The sequence below is a fragment of the Melospiza melodia genome, unplaced genomic scaffold (genome assembly GCF_035770615.1).
Source record: "Melospiza melodia melodia isolate bMelMel2 unplaced genomic scaffold, bMelMel2.pri scaffold_88, whole genome shotgun sequence".
NCBI lineage: Eukaryota > Metazoa > Chordata > Aves > Passeriformes > Passerellidae > Melospiza > Melospiza melodia.
Window position 1 is genome coordinate 1,128,956 of NW_026948803.1, and position 19,559 is coordinate 1,148,514.

The 19,559-nt window shown below is 50.8% G+C and overlaps 1 protein-coding gene across 1 annotated transcript in view; it reads left to right on the forward strand.

The window, feature by feature from the left end:
• Positions 1-19,559, forward strand: part of LOC134414007 (nicotinate-nucleotide pyrophosphorylase [carboxylating]-like) — a 71,493-nt gene that overhangs the window by 8,641 nt on the left and 43,293 nt on the right. Inside the window, exon 3 of the mRNA XM_063148007.1 lies at positions 6,097-6,127. Within this exon, the coding sequence (XP_063004077.1) occupies positions 6,097-6,127 (31 nt within the window). The remainder of the gene's footprint in view (positions 1-6,096; positions 6,128-19,559) is intronic.

Genomic DNA, 19,559 nt, shown 5'->3' on the forward strand with positions numbered 1-19,559 from the left:
TATGGGGACCCAGTGTTTTGGAACACTACAATTACCTTGGGGAAGTACAATGGTGCATCCAATGGTCAGGAGTAAAGAATCAGTCACATTATAGGGCCCTTATCACGTCTACATCTTCCCGAGAGTTCAGACCGCAGAAAGAGGATTGGAATTGTACTGAGGTTTTTACATCTGATACACCGGAAGACCGAATTAGATTGGTACCGGTGAAAATGGCATTAAAGTGGGGATGCGAGTGTAGGGGGTATGATCACACGGTTAGCAGAGAGTCCATGGATGGGCCTATAGATTGCAGATATACTACTGTGCATAGCCCTGGAAATTTAGTCTGGGTGTTGGGACACGGACAGTGGACCACACATTTACCTCTAGATGGATCAGTAACACAAATCACCCTAGGGGTTCCACATTGTGTCCATACTGGAAACAGAATAGATTGGTCCAACGGAAAGGACTCAGAAAGAGGGAAGAATCCCTAGAGGAGCAGTGGCATGAGCCTGGCTCAGGAGTGCAATTTGGATGGATATTGGAGTCATTATTCCCTCCGGTAGCGACATATCGAAACAGGGAAATGCTCAACAATTTGTTAGGACAGACAGAAAGGTTGGCAGCAGCTACTAAGAAGGGATTTAAAGATCTAAATTTGCAATTGCAACCTACATCAAGAATGACCCTACAAAACAGAATGGCATTGGATTTGCTACTGTTAAAGGAACATGGAGTTTGTAGTTACCTGAGTAAGAGAATAGATCATTGCTGTGTACACATTCCAAATGTTACACTTGAAGTTGAGAAAGATATTTCTCAACTGGCAGAAGTGGAAACAAAAACCAAGGAAATTGAAAGGGAAGCACAGCATAATTGGATAGGAGCAGTATTTGATTCTTTGGGGCTTCACCTGTCTGGCTGGATTACGTCTGCTATACAGTATGTACCAATGTTTTTAGTATTTCTAGTGACTATATGGATTGTATATAGATGCCTCTTAGGTGTGATCGAAAAGGAAAAGAGGCGATCTCTCCGGTTGCTGAAGGCGATGACCCGCGGGCGGCAGAATGAGGAACACTCTCCACCTCGTTATGAAGATGTTACTGTCAATACTGTTGATTGAGCATCCTTGCAGCAGGACTGAAGGATGCTCAAAAGGGGGGAAATGTTGGAAAAGAAATGAAATTTAGCAAAATATTTAATTATAGTGAGTTGTGTGTGAACTGGTTTGTTAAAAAGTAGTTTTGTAGCCGTTGAAAGTGTGTGTTGGGTTTTGTGTGTTTCCTGGCAGGTAGTCTTAGGGATTTAATAATAATTAAACTAGTGCAGGAAAGTAAGAATGCTAACCTGTCTAGAGGCAGCATACAATGCACTTAGAATAAGATAAGCAGAAGATTAATGATCTTGTTTGTGAACCAAGGAATGTATCACAAGGTGTCTGTGACCAGGCAAGGGGAACGGGAAACTGTTCCTTGGAGACTTTGTTGTGAATCGCATGTATAAGAGGGAAGCACCCATATGTGAATTTGGGGGGCTCGGACTTTGGGACGTGAGTCCCCCAGTTCCCCGGGCCCTTAATAAAGCACCCACAAAACTTATCCGAGTTTTGTGTCATTTATCAATCGGGCAACACCAGTCCCTCCCAGTTTGTCCCTCCAGTTCCCCCTTCATCCATTCCCAGTTCCCCCCAGTCCCTCCCAGTATCCCTCCAGTTTGTCCCCGTTCCCTCCCAGTCCATCCCAATCCCCTCCCAGTTTATCCCAGTTCCCTCCTAGTCCCCTCCCAGTATCCCCCAGTCCCCTCCCAGTATAACCCAGTCCATCCCAATTCCCTCCCAGTTCCCTCCCAGTTTGTCTCAGTAACCCCAATACCCTCCCAGTCCCCTCCCAGTTCACCCCAGTCCATCCCAGTTTGTTCCCAGTCCCTCCCAGTTCCATCCCAGTCCATCCCAATCCCCTCCCAGTCCCTCCCAGTATAAACCAGTCCCTCCCAGTTTGTCCCTCCAGTTCCCCCTTCATCCACTCCCAGTTCCCCCCAGTCCCTCCCAGTATCCCCCAGTCTCCTCCCAGTATAACCCAGTCCATCCCAATTCCCTCCCAGTCCCCTCCCAGTATGACCCAGTGCCCTCCCAGTCCACCCCAGTCCCTCTCAGTTCACCCCAGTTCCATCCCAGTTCCCTCCCAGTATGACCCAGTCCCTCCCAGTGCCCTCCCAGTATAACCTAGTCCCCTCCCAGTTCACCCCAGTTCCATCCCAGTTCCCTCCCAGTATAACCCAGTCCCCTCCCAGTTTGTCCAAATACACTCCCAGTATAACCCTGTCACTCCCAGTTCCCCCCAGTCCCTCCCAGTTTGTCCCAGTCTGTCCCATTCCCTCCTCCCAGTATCCCTCAATCCCCTCCCAGTCTGTCCCAGTATAAACCAGTATCCGCCAGTCTGTCCCAGTTCCCTCCCAGTCCCTCCCAGTTTATCCCAGTCCATCCCAGTCTGTCCCAGTTCCCTCAAAGGTCACGGAATGGAGCGAGAGCGGCTGTGGGCACTGGTGATACTGGGACAAACTGGGAAAAACTGGGACAAACTGGGGTGAACTGGGATGAACTGGGAGGGAACTCGGATGGAACTGGGGTGAACTGGGATGAACTGGGAGGGAACTGGGAAGGACTGGGAGGGAACTGAGGGAGGATTGGGAGGGACTGGGAGATACTGGTTTATACTGGGAGGGAACTGGGAGGGACTGGGATTGAACTGGGATGGAATGGGATGGAACTGGGTTATCCTGGGAGGGAACTGGGACAAACTGGGAGGAACTGGGATGGACTGGGAGGGACTAGGGGGTACTGGTTTATACTGGGAGGGCACTGGGAGGGAATTTGGGGGTTACTGGGAGGAACTGGGACAAACTGGGAGGAACTGGGATGGTTTTGGGGTTACTGGGATAAACTGGGATTAACTGGGAGGGACTGGGTTATACTGGGAAGGAACTGGGAGATACTGGGAGGGAATTGGGAGGGAATTGGGATGGACTGGTTTATACTGGGAGGGAATTGGGACAAACTGGGAGGGATTTGGGTTATACTGGGAGGGAACTGGGATGGATTGGGATGAACTGGGACAAACTGGGGATACTGGTTTATACTGGGAGGGAGGGTCCGTACTGGTCCATACTGGTCCATACTGGTTTATACTGGTCCATTCTGATCCGTACTGGTTTATACTGGTCCATACTGGTCCATTCTGGTCCGTACTGGTTTATACTGCTCCGTACTGGTTTATACTGGTCCATAACGGTCCATACTGGTCTGTACTGGTTTATACTGGTCCATACTGGTCCGTACTGGTCCCTACTGATCCATACTGGTTTATACTGGTTTATACTGGTCCATACTGGTCCGTACTGGTCTGTACTGGTCCGTACTGGTCCATTCTGGTCCATACTGGTTTATACTGGTCCGTACTGGTTTATACTGGTCCATACTGGTTTATACTGGTCCGTACTGGTTTATACTGGTCCATACTGGTCCGTACTGGTCCGTACTGGTCTCTGACTCCTCCCCTCCCCCCCAGGTGCCTCCAGTCCATTCCAGTATGGTGAGTGACAAACTGGGACAAACTGGGAGGGCCCCAAAATGTCCCCAAATGTCCTCAAATGTCCCCAAATGGCCCCAAAATGGCCCCAAATGGCCCCAAATGGCCCAAAATGGCCCCAGGATGTCCCTAAGGTGTCCCCAAGCTGTCCCCAAGCTGTCCCCAAAGTGTCCCCAAGGTGTCCCAAGGTGTCTCCAGGTGTGTCACAGGTGTCCCCAGCTGTCCTCAAATGTCCCCAAAACGTCCTAAAGTGTCTCCAAAGTGTCCCCTAAATGTCCCCCAAAGTGTCCCCAGGTGTCCCAAAGTGTCCCCAAGGTGTCCCCAGGTGTCCCCGTGTGTCCCCAGGCCGGTGTCACCTGCACGTCGGTGGCCTTATGGTGGCCGCGGTGCTGAGCGTGCTGGGGATCACTGTGCTGTTCAGTGAGTGACACCTGAGTGTCACTGTCATTGTCACCTGTGTCACCTCCCTGTGCCACCTGTGTCACTGTCACCTGTGTCACTGTCACCTGTGTCACCTGTGTGTGCTGAGCGTGCTGGGGATCACAGTCCTGTTCAGTGAGTGACACCTGAGTGTCACTGTCATTGTCACCTGTGTCACCTGTGTGTCATTGTCATTGTCACCTGTGTCGCTTGTGTGTCATTGTCACCTGTGTCATTGTCACCTGTGTCGCCTGTGTGTCACTGTCACCTGTGTGTGCTGAGCGTGCTGGGGATCGCTGTCCTGTTCAGTGAGTGACATTGTCATTGTCATTGTCACCTGTGTCACCTGTCTGTCATTGTCACCTGTGTCACCTGTGTGTCACTGTCACCTGTGTGTCACTGTCACCTGTGTCACCTGTGTGTCACTGTCACCTGTGTCATTGTCACCTGTGTTGCTTTTGTGTCATTGTCACCTGTGTCGCCTGTGTGTCACTGTCACCTGTGTGTGCTGAGCGTGCTGGGGATCGCAGTCCTGTTCAGTGAGTGACATTGTCATTGTCATTGTCACCTGTGTCACCTCCCTGTGCCACCTGTGTGTCACCTGTGTCACCTGTGTGTCACTGTCACCTGTGTGTGCTGGGGATCGCTGTCCTGTTCAGTGAGTGACACCTGTGTGTCATTGTCATTGTCACCTGTGTGTCACTGTTACCTGTGTGTCATTGTCACCTGTGTGTGCTGAGCGTGCTGGGGATCACTGTCCTGTTCAGTGAGTGGCATTGTCATTGTCACCTGTGTCACTGTCACCTGTGTCACCTGTGTCACTGTCATTGTCACCTGTGTCACCTGTGTGTGCTGAGCGTGCTGGGGATCACTGTGCTCTTCAGTGAGTGACATTGTCATTGTCACCTGAGTGTCACTGTCACTGTCACTGTCACCTCTGTCATTGTCACTGTCACCTCTGTCACCTGTGTCATTGTCACCTGTGTGACATTGTCATTGCCACCTGTGTGTCACTGTCATTGTCACCTGTGTCACCTCTGTCAGTGTCACCTGTGTCACCTGTGTGTCACTGTCACCTGTGTGTCACCTGTGTGTCATTGTCATTGTCACCTGTGTGTCACTGTCATTGTCACCTGTGTCACCTGAGTCACCTTTGTCACCTGTGTCACCTGTGTCACCTGTGTGTGCTGGAGATCACCGTGCTCTGCAGTGAGTGACACCTGTGTCACCTGTGTGTCATTGTCATTGTCACCCGTGTGTCATTGTCATTTTCACCTGTGTGTCATTGTCACCTGTGTGTGCTGAGGATCACCATGCTGCTCAGTGAGTGACATTGTCACCTGTGTCACCTGTGTCACCTGAGTGTCACCTGTGTCACTGTCACTGTCATTGTCACCTGTGTCACTGTCACCTGTGTGTGCTGAGCATGCGGGGGATCACCGTACTCTTTAGTGACACCTGTGTCACCTGTGTCACTGTCATTGTCACCCGTGTGTCATTGTCATTGTCATCTGTGTCATGTGTCATCTGTGTGTGCTGGAGATTTCTGTGCTGCTCAGTGACATTGTCACCTGTGTGTCACCTGTGTGTCACTGTCACCTGTGTCACTGTCACCTGTGTGTGCTGAGCGTGCTGGGGATCACCGTGCTCTTCAGTGACATCTGTGTGTCACCTGTGTCACCTCCCTGTATCATTTTCACCTGTGTCCCCTCTGTGCCACCTCCCTGTGTCACCTGTGTCACCCGTGTGTCCCCTGTGTCACCTGTCTCTGTCACCTCCCTGTGTCCCCTGTGTCACTGTCACCTGTGTCACCTGTGTCACCTGTGTCACCCGTGTGTCCCCTGTGTCACCTGTCTCTGTCACCTCCCTGTGTCCCCTGTGTCACTGTCACCTGTGTCACCTGTGTCACCTGTGTGTCATTGTCCTTGTCATTGTCATCTGTGTCACTGTCACTGTCCCCTGTGTCCCCTGTGTCCCCTGTGTCCCCTGTGTCACTGTCCCCTGTGTCCCCTGTGTCCCTGTCCCCTGTGTCATTGTCCCCTGTGTCCCCTGTGTCCCTGTCCCCTGTGTCATTGTCCCCTGTGTCCCCTCTGTGTCCCCTCAGGTGGGCAGTGCAAGTGCCGCAACAAGGCCAGGTGGGACCTGGGGACATTAGGGACATTGGGGACATTTGGGGATGTCTGGGGACATTTGGGGGAATTTGAGGGATTTGGTGACATTGGGGACCTTTGGGGACCCTCTGGGGACATTTGGGGACATCAGGGACCTTGGGGGCTTGGGGACATTGAAGGAGTTGGGGACATTTGGGGACATTTGGGGTTGGGGACACTGGAGGGGATTTGGGGACATTGGGGTCGTTGGAAACTTTGGGGACACTTTGGGACATTTGGGGACACTTTGGGACATTTTGGGGACATTTGGGGACATTTGGAGGGAATTGGGGGTTGGGGACATTTGGGGACATCGGGGGGGATTTGGGGACACTTTGGGGTTATTGGGAGGATTTGGGGTTGAGGACACTTGGGGACATTGGGGACACTTTTGGGGCACTTTGGGGACAATTGGGGTAATTTGGGGGTTGGGGACATTGGGGACATTTGGGGACATTGAGGGGCTTGAGGACATAAAAGGGGTTTGGGGACATTTGGGGACATTTGAGGACATTGAGGGGGTTGGGGACATTTGGGACATTTGGGGGATTGGGGACACTTTGGGACATTTTGGGGACATTTGGGGACACTGAAGGGATTGGAGACATTTGGGGACACTGGGGAGGATTTGGGGACATTTGGAGTCATTGGAAACATTGGGAACACTTTGGGGACACCGAGGGGACACTGAGGGGACAGTGCCACCCCTGACCCGCTCCTCTCTCCACAGGAGCCTGAGATGTCCCCAAATGTCCCCAAATGGCCCCAAACAGCCCCAAATGGCCCCAAATGGCACCAAAATGTCCCCAAATGTGCCCAAATGTCCCCAACAAAGGCAATGAATAAAAATGGAAGAAAAAATGGGATTTTGGTCACTGGGGGAGGGGACACGGGGACAGCGGTGGCACCGGGAGGGGACATCGGGGCATTGGTGGCCATGGGGACATCGGGGCCATCGTGGCCTTGGGGACATCAAGGTGATGGTGGCCCTGGGGACACTGAGGCGATGGTGGCCCTGGGGCCATCGTGGCCTTGGGGACATCAAGGTGATGGTGGCCCTGGGGACACTGAGGCGATGGTGGCACCGGAAGAGGACACGAGAGCAGCGGTGACACGGAAGTGACAATGGTGGCCTTGGGGACATCGGGTCATTGGTGGCACCAGAGAGTGACACAAAGCCAAGGGTGACATCGGGGTGACAGCGACTGTGGGGACATCGGGGCAGGGGTGGTGGCCTTGGGGACATCAGGACGATGGTGGCACCAGGAGGGGACATTGAGTAAATGGTGGCCTTGGGGACATTGTGGCCATGGTGACACCAGGAGGGGACATCAAGGTGACAGTGTCTTTGGGGAAACTGAGTCACTGGTGGCCTTGGGGACATCGGGGTGAGGGTGGCCTTGGGGACATCAGGTCATTGGTGGCCGTGGGGACATCGGGTCATTGGTGGCCATGGGGACATTGGGTCACTGGTGGCCGTGGGGACAGGGGGTGAGGGTGGCCCCAGGTCCGGCTGTGTCCGCTCCCCGATGTCCCCGCGTCCCTCAGGTGACCGAGCCATGGGGACGTCCCCCGGTCCCTGCAGCTGCATGAGGCCGCGGTGGCGGCAGCAACGTCCCCACGGTGTCCCCATGGTGTCCCCAGAATGTCCCCATCTCTACAACAACATGGTGGCCACCATCCCCATGTCTCTCCAGATGCCACCACCACGTGTCCCCTGATGTCTCTGATGTCCCCAGAATGTCCCCATCTCCATGATGATGTGGTGGCCACCATCCCCATGTCCCTCCAGGTGCCACCATGACGTGTGTCCTGATTCCACTGATGTCCCCATCTCCACAAGATCATGGTGGCCACCATCCCCACATCCTTCCAGCCACCACCACGTGTCCCCTGGTGTCCCCATCTCCAAAACATCATGGTGGCCACCGTCCCCACGTCCCTCCAGATGCCACCAAGTGTCTCCTGATGTCCCCATGTCCATGATGCTGTGGTGGCCACCATCCCCACGTCCCACCAGATGCCACCACCACATGTTCCCTGATGTCCCCTGATATCCCCATCTCCATAATGTTGTGGTGGCCACCATCCCCATGTCCCACCAGCCACCACCACGTGTCCCCTGGTGTCCCTATCTCCATGGTGATGTGGTGGCCACCATCCCCACGTCCCTCCAGATACCACCACCAAGTGTCTCTTGATGTCCCCTGATGTCCCCATCTCCATGGTGACGTGGTGGCCACCATGCCCACATCCCTCCAGATGTCCCCAGGTGTCTCCTGATGTCGCCATCTCCACAAGATCATGGTGGCCACCATCCCCACGTCCCACCAGCCACCACCACATGTCCCCTCGTGTCCTCATCTCCACAAGATCATGGTGGCCACCATCCCCACATCCTTCCAGATGCCACCAAGTGTCTCCTGATGTTCCCATCTCCACAACATCATGGTGGCCACCATCCCCATGTCCCTCCAGATGCCACCACAGGTCCCCTAGGTGCCGATGTCCTCGGTGACGTGGGCATAGATCTGCATGGCGCCCCTGAAGCTGGTGGCCATGGAGCCCTCCTAGCGCATCACCTGGGCGTGGTGGGGGGGCCATGAGATGGTGGTGGGACCATGGGATCTCTGGTGGGACCATGGGATCAGTGGTGGGACCATGGGGTGGGTGGTGGGACCATGGGTTGGGTTCATTGGGTTGGGTTGGAGCCCTCGCAGAGCATCACCTGGGCACCAGGGTGGTCATGAGATGGTGGTGGGGTCATGAGATGGAGGTGGGACCATGGGATCAGTGGTGGGGTCATGGGATGGGTGGTGGGACCATGGGATGGATGATGGGTCATGGGGTGGTGGTGGGACCATGGGGTGCTGGTGGGTCATGGGGTGGTGATGGGACCATAGCATGGGTGATGGGTCATGGGATGGGTGGTGGGACCATGGGGTGGGTTGATTGGGTTGAGTTGGTTGGGTTGGGTTGGTTGGGTTGGGTTGGGTTAAGTTGGGTTGGTGGGGTTGGGTTGGGTTGATTTGAGTTGGGTTGCATTGGGTTGAGTTGGGTTGGTTGGATTGGGTTGGGTTGAGTTGGGTTGGTTGGGTTGGGTTGGTTGAGTTGGGTTGGGTTGGTTGGGTTGGTTGGGTTGGGTTGGTTGGGTTGGGTCAGGTTGGTTGGGTTGGGTTGGTTGGGTTGGGTTGAGTTGGGTTGTGTTGGGTTGGGTTTGTTGGGTTGGGTTGGTTGGGGTGGGTTTTGGGGTCAGTGGTGGGACCATGGGATCAGTGGTGGGGTCATGGGATCTGTGGTGAGACCAGGGAATGGGTGGTGGGACCATGAGGTGGGTGGTGGAACCATGGGATGGTGATGGGACCGTGAGATGGTTGAGTTGGGTTGGGTTGGGTTGTGTTGAGTTGGGTTGGGTTGGTTGGGTTGGCTTGGTTGGGTTGAGTTGAGTTGGGGTGGGTTGGGTGGGTTTTGGGCTCAGTGGTGGGACCATGGGATGGGTGGTGGGACCATGGGGTCAGCAGTGGGCCCATGAGATGGATGGTGGGACCATGGGGTCAGCAGTGGGCCCATGAGATGGGTGGTGGTACCATGGGGTGTTTGGGTTGGGTGGGGTTGGAGCCCTCCCAGCACCATCACCTACCTGCACATGGGGTCAGGGGGTCAGAGGTGGCTCACGTGACCCCAGTTGGCCCCCGTGGCCATGTGGTGACCATCATGACCATGGTGGCCGAGCATGACCCTGGTGACCCCCCTTGACCACATGATCTTAATGGAACTGCATGACCCCATGACCTTGATGGAACTTCATAACCCCGTGACCTCCATGTACCCCCATGACCCCATGACCCTGATGGAGCTCCATAACCACACGGCCTTGATGGAACTCCATGACCCCATGGCCCTGATGGAACCCCATAACTCCATAACCATGATGGACCTCCATAACCCCATAACCTTGATGGAACCTCATAACCACATCACCCTGATGGACCCCCATAACCCCATAACCCCATGACCCTGATGGACCTCCATGACCACATGACCTTGATGGACCTCCATGACCCCATGACCTTCATGGACCCCAAGGACCTTGATGGACCCCCATGACCCTGATGGACCCCCATGACCACATGATCCCATAACCTTGATGGAACTCTATAACCCCATATCTCCATGACCCTGATGGACCTCCATAACCATGATGAACCTCCAGAACCCCATGACCGTGATGGACCCCCATAGCCACATGACCCTGATGGAACCCCATAACCCCATGATCCATCCCATAACCATGATGGAACCCCATGACCCTGATAAACCTTCATAACCACATGACCGTGATGGAACTCCATAACCCCATAATCATGATGGACCCCCATAACCCCAATAAATCCCCATGACCTTGATGGACCTCCATAACCACATGATCCTGATAGACCTTCATAACCCCATAACCCTGATGGACCCCCATAACCACATGGCCTTGATGGACCCCCATAACCTCATTACTTTGATGGACGTCCATAAGCCCATAACCATGATGGACCCCCCTAACCCCATGACCCTGATAGACCTTCATAACCACATGACCTTGATGGAGCTCCATGACCCCATGGCCCTGATGGAACTCCATAACACCATGACCCTGCTTACTCCCATGATCTTGATGGACCCCCATAACCACATGATCCCATAACCCTGATGGACCCCCATAACCACCTGTCCCTGTGCAGGATGTCCCTGTGCGGGATGTCCATGTGCGGGACGTCCCTGTGCGGGATGTCCCCATGACGGGATGTCCCAGTGTGGGATGTCCCTGTGCGGGATGTCCCTGTGCAGGATGTCCACATGCGGCGCGAAGCCACCGGCCCCCCACAGGAACACCCGGGGCAGCTGGGCCACCACCAGGAGCAGCGCATCACCCACCAGGACGGGGTGGCAGGACACCGGGGACGAGCCTGGGGGAGAGGGGACACGAGTGAGACCTTGGAGACCTTGGGGACCTTGGAGATGTTGGAGATGTTGGGGTGATGGGGATCTTGGGGACCTTGGGGAGCTTGGGGACACTGGGGGACCTTGGAGATGTTGGAGGTGTTGGAGACCTTGGGAATCTTGAGGATGTTGGGGACTTTGGGAATATGGAGGTTGTTGGGCACATTGGAGATGTTGGGGACATTGGAGATGTTGGGGTGATGGGGACCTTGGGGACCTTGGGGACATCGGAGATGTTGGAGACCTTTGGGACCTTGGGGACACTGGGGGCACTGGGGACATCAGGTGCACTGGGGTGATGGGGCCTTGGGGACCTTGGGGACATTGGAGATGTTGGGGACACTGGAGATGTTGGGGTGATGGGACCTTGGGGATACTGAGGACATTGGAGACCTTGGGGACATTGGAGATGTTGGGGTGATGGGGCCTCGGGGACATTGGAGATGTTGGGGACCTTGAGGACCTTGGGAGTATGGAGGACACTGGGGACATTGGAGATGTTGGGGCCGTTGGGGACATTGAGGACCCTGGGGACATTGGGATGATGGGGACCTTGGGGACACTGGAGATGTTTGGGACCTTGGAGACCTTGCGAATATGGAGGGTGTTGGGGCCGTTGGGGACATTGGGGACCTTGGAGATGTTGGGGTGATGGGGACCGTGGGGACATTGGAAACCTTGGGGACATTGGAGATGTTTGGACCTTGGAGATGTTGGGGTGATGGGACACTGGGGACATTGGAGATGTTGGGGACCTTGGAGATGTTGGGGTGATGGCACCTTGGGGACATCTGAGGACCTTGGGGACATCTGAGGACATTGGAGACCTTGGGGACCTTGGGGACATCTGAGGAGGCCTCGGGGCCATCGTTCTCCCCGAGGCCACTTTGGTGTCCCTCAGCCCATCCTGGTGTCCCCAAGGCCACTCCTGGGCTGGCATTGTCACCCTCGGTGTCCCCAAGGCCGTTCCTGGGCTGGCATTGTCACCCTCGGTGTCCTCGGGCTCCATCTTGATGTCCCTCACCCATTGACACCATTTCCACCCATTTTCACCATTTTTAACCCAATTTTCACCATTTTAACCATTCCCACCCCATTTTTTCACCATTTCAAACAATTTTTCACCATTTTGAACCCATTTTCACCATTTTAACCCATTTTCGTCATTTTTAACCAATTTTTCACCATTTTTAACCCATTTTCACCCTTTTAACCCATTTTTCACCCATTTTCACCATTTCCCCCCAATTTTCACCATTTCCACCCAAATTTCACCATTTTAACCCACTTTCACCATTTCCCACCCCAATTTTCACCATTTTAAACCAAAGTTTCACCATTCTAACCCATTTTTGACCATTTTAACCCATTTTCACCATTTCTAACACATTTTTCACCCTTTTAAACCCGTTTTCACAAATTTAACCAATTTTTCACCATTTTAACCCAATTTTCACCATTTTAACCCATTTTCGTCATTTTTAACCCATTTTTCACCATTTCAACCCATTTTCACCATTTTAACCCAATTTTCACCCATTTTTCACCATTTCCCCCCAATTTTCACCATTTTTAACCCATTTTCCACCTTTTCCCCCAATATTTTCACCACTTTCCACCCAATTTTCCCAATTTTTTCACTATTTTTCCATTTTCACTATTTTTCCTATTTTTCCCTCTTTTCCCCTCCCTTTTGCCCCCATTTTTCCCCTATTTTTTTTCTCATTTCCCCCTATTTTTTCCCATTTCCCCAATTTTTCCACTTTCCCCCCGATTTTCCATGGTTTCCCCCATTTTTCCCTGTTTCCCCCCAATTTCCCCATTTTTCTGCAGTTCTTTCCATTTCTTCCCCTTTTTTTCCAATTTCCCTCCATTTTCCCCTGGTTTTTTCCTTTTTTTCCCCCCATTTTTCCCTGTTTTTTTTTTTTTCCTATTTTTTCCCCACATTTTTCCCACATTTTTTCCTCACATTTTCCCCCCATTTTTCCTTGGATTTTTCCTATTTTTCCCCATTTTTCCTTTGTTTTACCCCATTTTTTTTCTTTTTTTCCCCCCACTTTTTTTTGTTTTTTACCGTTTTTTTCCCCCAATTTTTAAATTTTTCCCATTTTCCCCAAGTTCCCCATTTTCCCCCCCAATTTCTCTCCCCACTGACCACGCTCTGAGCCCGGAACCTCCCCCTCATTTTCCCTTTGTTTTTCTCCATTTTCCCCATTTTTTCCCATTATTTTCCCATTTTTTCTCATTTCTTTCCCTGTTTTCCCCCAATTTTAAATTTTTCCCATTTTCCCCCAATTTCCCCATTTTTCCCCCCAATTTCTCTCCCCGTTGACAACGCTCTGAGACCGGAACCTCCCCCTCATTTTTCTTTGTTTTTCCCATTTTTTCCCCATTTTTCCTGGAACCTCCCCCTCATTTCCCCCCCCCCATTATTTCCCCATTTTTCCCCATTTTTTCCCATTTTTCCCCGTTTTTTCCCCCAATTTTTAGATTTTCCCCATTTTTCCCAATTTCCCCATTTTTCCCCCCCAATTTCTCTCCCCGTTGACAACGCTCTGAGACCAGAACCTCCCCCTCATTTTTCTTTGTTTTTCCCATTTTTTCCCCATTTTTCCCCAATTTCTTCCATCTTTCCCCATTTTTCCCAATTTCCCCACAGCTCCGGGGACACAAAATGGGGACTGACATTGGAAAATTTGGTTAAAAATGGGGGGAAAAGCGGGAAATTTGGTCCAAAATGGGAAAATTTGGTCCAAAATGGGAAAAATTGGTTAAAAATGGGAAAATTTGGGGAAATTTGGGAAAATTTGGGATTTTTGAGAGACTGGAACGGCTGCAGCTCTGGGGACACAAAATGGGGAAAAAAACCCAGAAAATTTGGAGTTTTTCACATTAAAATTTGGTTAAAAATGGGAAAATTTGGGGAAATTTGGGAAAATTTGGGGAAATTCGGGAAAATTTGGGAAAATTTGGAATTTTTGAGAGTCTGGAACTGCTGCAGCTCTGGGGACACAAAATGGGGACAAAAATTGGGAAATTTGGTGAAAAATGGGAAAATTTGGAGTTTTTCACACCAAAATTTGGTTAAAAATGGGAAAATTTGGGGAAATTTGGGGAAAATTTGGGATTCTGAAGAGACTGGAACGGCCGCAGCTCTGGGGACACAAAATGGGGGAAAAACGGGAAAATTTGGGGACACTCCCAGCCCCTCCCAGTCCTGTTTTCCCCTCTAAAATCCCCATTTTTAACCTCTAAAATCCCCGGATTTTTCCCTTTAGTCCCTCCCAGTCCCTCCCAGTTCAAACCAGTTTGTCCCAGTATAACCCAGTTCCCTCCCAGTCCCATTTTCCCCTCTAAAATCCCAATTTTTAACCCTAAAATCCCCAAATTTTGACCTAAAACCACCAAATTTTCATTCCCCAGTCCCTCCCAGTACAAACCAGTCCCATTTTCCCCTCTAAAGCCCCGATTTAAACCCTTAAATCTCCATTTTTTAACCCTAAAATCCCCGGATTTTCCCCCCAGTCCCTCCCAGTACAAACCAGTATAACCCAGTCCCATTTTCCCCTATAAAATCCCCAAATTTTTACCCGTCAATCCCCCAATTTTGACCTAAAACCACCAAATTTTCCCAGTCCCTCCCAGTTTGTCCCAGTCTCTCCCAGCACAACCCATTCCCGTTTTCCCCTCTAAAATCCCCATTTTAACCCTAAAATCCCCATTTTATTTCCAAAAATCCCTGGATTTCCCCCCCCCCAGTCCCTCCCAGTACATCCCAGTACAAACCAGTATAACCCAGTCCCATTTCCACCCCTAAAATCCCCATTTTTAACCCTTCAATCCCCATTTTTAACCCTTCAATCCCCATATTTCCCTGTAAAATCCCCATTTTTAAAACTAAAGTGCCCAAATTTTAACCCTTAAATACCCGGATTTTTTCCCCCCAGCCCATCCCAGTTTCTCCCAGTCCCTCCCAGTATAACCCAGTCCCGTTTTCCCCTCTAAGGCCCCAACTATTAACCCTTAAATCTCCATTATTACCCCTAAAATCCCCAATTTTTAACCCTAAAATGCCCGGATTTTCTCCCCCCAGTCCCTCCCAGTGCCTCCCAGTCCAAACCACTCCCATTTTTAACCCCTAAATCCACGTTATTAACCCTGGAAAAAAAATCGCCATTTTTAACCCTGAAATTCCCACTTTTAACCCTTAAATTCCCGGGTTTTTTTCCAAAAAATCCCCGGATTTTCCCCCCCAGTCCCTCCCAGTCCCTCCCAGTCCGTCCCAGTCCGTCCCAGTCCATCCCAGTCCATCCCAGTCCATCCCAGTTTGTCCCAGTCCCCTCGCCTGCGCACTGGAGCCGCGGGGAGCGGGGCCTCGCAAGGACCACGCCCAGCTGGGGGAGGGGCACCAAACGGGGGCCAAATGGCACCAAATGGCACCGAAATGGCACCAAAATGGCACCAAATGGCACCAAATGGCACCAAGAGGCGCCAGGTGGCACCAAATGGCACCGAAGTGGCATTAAGTGGCACCAGAGTGGCACTAAGTGACAAAAAATGGCAGAGAGTGGCACCAAATGGCACCAGAGTAGCACCAAAGTGGCGCCAGGTGGCGCTGAGTGGCACTAAAGGGGCAAAAATGGCACCAGGTGGCACCAGAGTGGCACCAAAGTGACAAAAATGGCACCAGATGGCACCAGGTGGCACCAAAGTGGCACTAAAGTGACAAAAAATGGCATCAAAGTGGCACCAAAGTGGCACCAAATGGCATCAAAGTGACAAAAAGCGGCACCAAGTGGCACCAGAGTGGCACTAAAGGGACATCAGGTGGCACCGAATGGCACCAAAATGGCACTAAAGTGACAGAATGTGGCACCAAAGTGGCACCAAATGGCACCAGGTGGCACTAAATGGCATTCGAGTGGCATAAAGTGGCACCAAATGGCACCGAAGTGACAAAAATGGCACCAGAGTGGCACCAAATGGCACCAAAGTGGCACTAAAGGGACCCCAGGTGGCACTAAATGACACTAGAGTGGCACCAAGTGGCACCAAAGTGACAAAGTGGCACTAAAGTGACAAAAAGTGGCACCAAAGTGGCACCAGGTGGCACTGAATGGCACCAAAGTGGCACCAAAGTGACAAAAATGGCACCAAAGTGGAACTGAGTGGCATCAGAGTGGCACCAAAGTGGCACTAAAGGGACATCAGGCAGCACCAAATGGCACCAGGGTGGCACCAAGTGGCACCAAAGTGACAAAAGTGGCACCAAGTGGGACTAGGTGGCACCAGAGTGGCACCAAGTGGCACCAGAGTGGCACCAAGTGACAAAAGTTGGCACCAAAGTGACACCAGGTGGCACCAAAGGCACAAAGAGTGGCACCAGGGTGACACCGAGGGGCCGCAAAGTGGCACCAACCCCCCCAATGTCCCCAAAGTGTCACCAAAGTGTCCCCAATGTCCCCAATGTCCCAAAATGGCCGCCAAATTTTAGGGACAATTTGGGGACATTTTCAGGATATTTGGGGACATTTTGGGGACAATTTTGGAGTTGAATTTTTGGCAAATTTGGGGACAATTCTTGGTTATTTGGGGGAAAAAATTTGGGGACAGTTTGGGGTAAACTTTCAGAATATTTGGGGACATTTGGGGACAATTTTCGGACATTTTGGGGTCAATTCTGGGGACATATTTGGGGCATTTTGGGGCCATTTGGGGGAAAATTTGGGGCCAATTCTGGGACTGTTGGGGTCAATTTGGGGCATTTTTGGGGCAAATTTGGGACATTTCGGACATTTTGGGGACATTTGGGGACAATTTTGGGACACTTGGGGACATTTGGGGTCAATTTTGGGGTAAAATTTAGGCGAAAATTGGGACATTTTAGGGACAATTCTGGGGGAAAATTGGGGCAAACTTGGGGCAAAATTTGGGGACAAATTTTGGGACAATTTGGGGTCAATTATGGGGAAAATTTGGGGTCAAATTTGGGGTCATTTTGGGACATTTGGGGACAATTCAGGGTCAATTTGAGGCAATTTTGGGACAAATTTGGGTCATTTTGGGGACATTTGGGGAGATTTTGGGGACAGTTTTGGGGATTTGGGGGCATTTGGGGACAACTGAGGACATTTGAGGGGCAATTTTGGAATATTTTGGGGTCCATTGGGGACATTTTGGGGTTAATTTTGGGGAAACTTCGGGGCCTTTTGGGGTCATTGCAGTAATTAGGGTGAGTTTGGGTCATTTTGGGACATTTGGGATTTTTGGGGGAATTTTGGGATTTTTTGGGTTCACTCACAGCAGGGTCAGTGCCAGGAGTTCAATTTGGGATTTTGGGGGAATTTCTGGGACGTTTTGGGGTAAATCTTGGGGTTTTGGGGGTCATTTGAGGACATTTTTGGGTCACTCCCTGCAGGTTCAGCATGAGGGGGGGAATTTGGGGTGAATTTTGGGGTGAATTTGGGATATTTTGGGATGAACTTTGGAATGTTTTATGACATTTTTGGGGTGAATTTTTGGGTAAATTTTGGGGTTTTATGGGGTGAATTTGGGAGTTTTTGGGGTGAATTTTGGGGTTTTTGGGTCACTCACAGCAGGGTCAGTGCTGGGAGGTAAATTTGGGATTTTTGGGGTGAATTTTGGGGTAAATTTGGGATTTTTGGAGATAATTTTGGGGTAAATTTTGGGGTAAAATTCGGATTTTTTGGGGGTAATTTTGGGGTGTGTTGGAAATTTAGCTGCTAGAGATTGGAAAATTATAAAGCTGTGGCTAATTCCAAGTCCTGCACCTGTGAGATAGTGTGTCCTTGGGCCTAGCTGTAGTAGGATAACAAATAGTGAAAGAGACATGAGAAAAGAGAGATGTAACCCCTAAGGAATGAGGAAGAGTTCATGGTACAGTTTAACCAATAGATTGCTTGGTTTACAGAATATTCATAAGCTTATTATTTGCTGTATAAGTGTTTGATGCTTTCTTCAATAAACTGGACCTGTGATGAACCAGCTGGTGTCCTGGTCTCCTTCCTACGACACATGGTGACCCCTAACGCTGACCCCTCGTCTCGACTAAAAGAAAAAGGGGGAAAGAACGTCCCACGGTCGAGGAAGTTGGAGCTGGGTCCTGTTCACAGCTGGGACGGTGCTGGAATTTTGAAGCACCCTTGGGGTTCACATCGGTGACTCAAGCCATTTACATGCTGCCGGAGCCTGGAAAGCTGCAAGAGCGCTCACGAAAGAGGTATGAAAAGGCAAGCAGCATATAAGTTATTCGCCGCGTATCTAGAATGGCGAGGGGTAAAGGGGATAGATTTGTTATTAGCCTACGGATACGCTGAAGAAATTTTCCTTAACCCACATGAACTTTCGGAATGGAGAAAATCTGGGGATATACTGTGGGAAGCAGTGTTAGAAGATGATAAGTCAGCAAAGAAACCGAGCAAGCCATGGCGGGTGATATACAATACACTTCAGCATGTTTCTGATTGCAAAGCAGCAGCTGCGGCTCAGGGCGGCTGCAGGGCTGTGCCGCTCTGAACTCGGCATGGGTGCAGCGGCGGTAGCGGCGGCAGCCACGGGGGGAACGACCCGACCAGCGGTGGCTGCAGCGGAGTCAGCCTGCCAGCGAGTAAGCAAAGAGCCCAGCGCGGGGGGGTTCGCCCGCTCCGACACACACGCCGCAGGACTGGAGCGCTTTTTCAAGCGGGAGCGCTTCTCCCTCCGCCCCGCAGCAGGCAAAAGCTACAGTTTGAGATCTAACAGCTGTAATGAATCTGACTCTTGTCACCAAAGAAAGATTCCTACTACAATTAAGAGACCAGTGATAACAAAGAAACGACACCAAGGACCATTGCGCCAGCGTTTCTCACCTAAGTTAGAAAAACCCTTTTGCTTTTCCTAGCAGAGACTGTGAAAGACAAATCAGCATAGTGAATGCAGGAGTCAAATTTGGGCCAAATTGACTCAGCATTCGTTATGCTGTCTTAAAATCACCTGTATTAACAGAGACTTTAAACATCAGAATCACAGACTTTAATCGGTGGAACATTAAACTCTGAAATTATATTTTGAAAAATTTAAAAATGTTAAAAATGTGTTAAAGTGGTTGTAGAAGTAAGATGTAATGAGTGTGCTTTTGTATTTTTTAAGCTTTGTTTAGATGTGATAAAGGTAAAAGCAAGCACTGAATTCAAACGAATTTCTCCACAGGTATACCTTGAAAAAAACTTCTTATGTTTAAGTGCATTTAAGTATAAAAATGCTGCAGCAAATATGTGAAGAAACTTGTTTAATTTAGTATTTTAGAATCAGGCATGTAAGTAAGTTATAGTAAATGCTATATTCTCTTTCTATAGTAAGTTTTATTTGTTACTAAGTAGTTTAAGTTAAATTATCTATTAAGTGCTGCTAAATGTTAAATATTGTT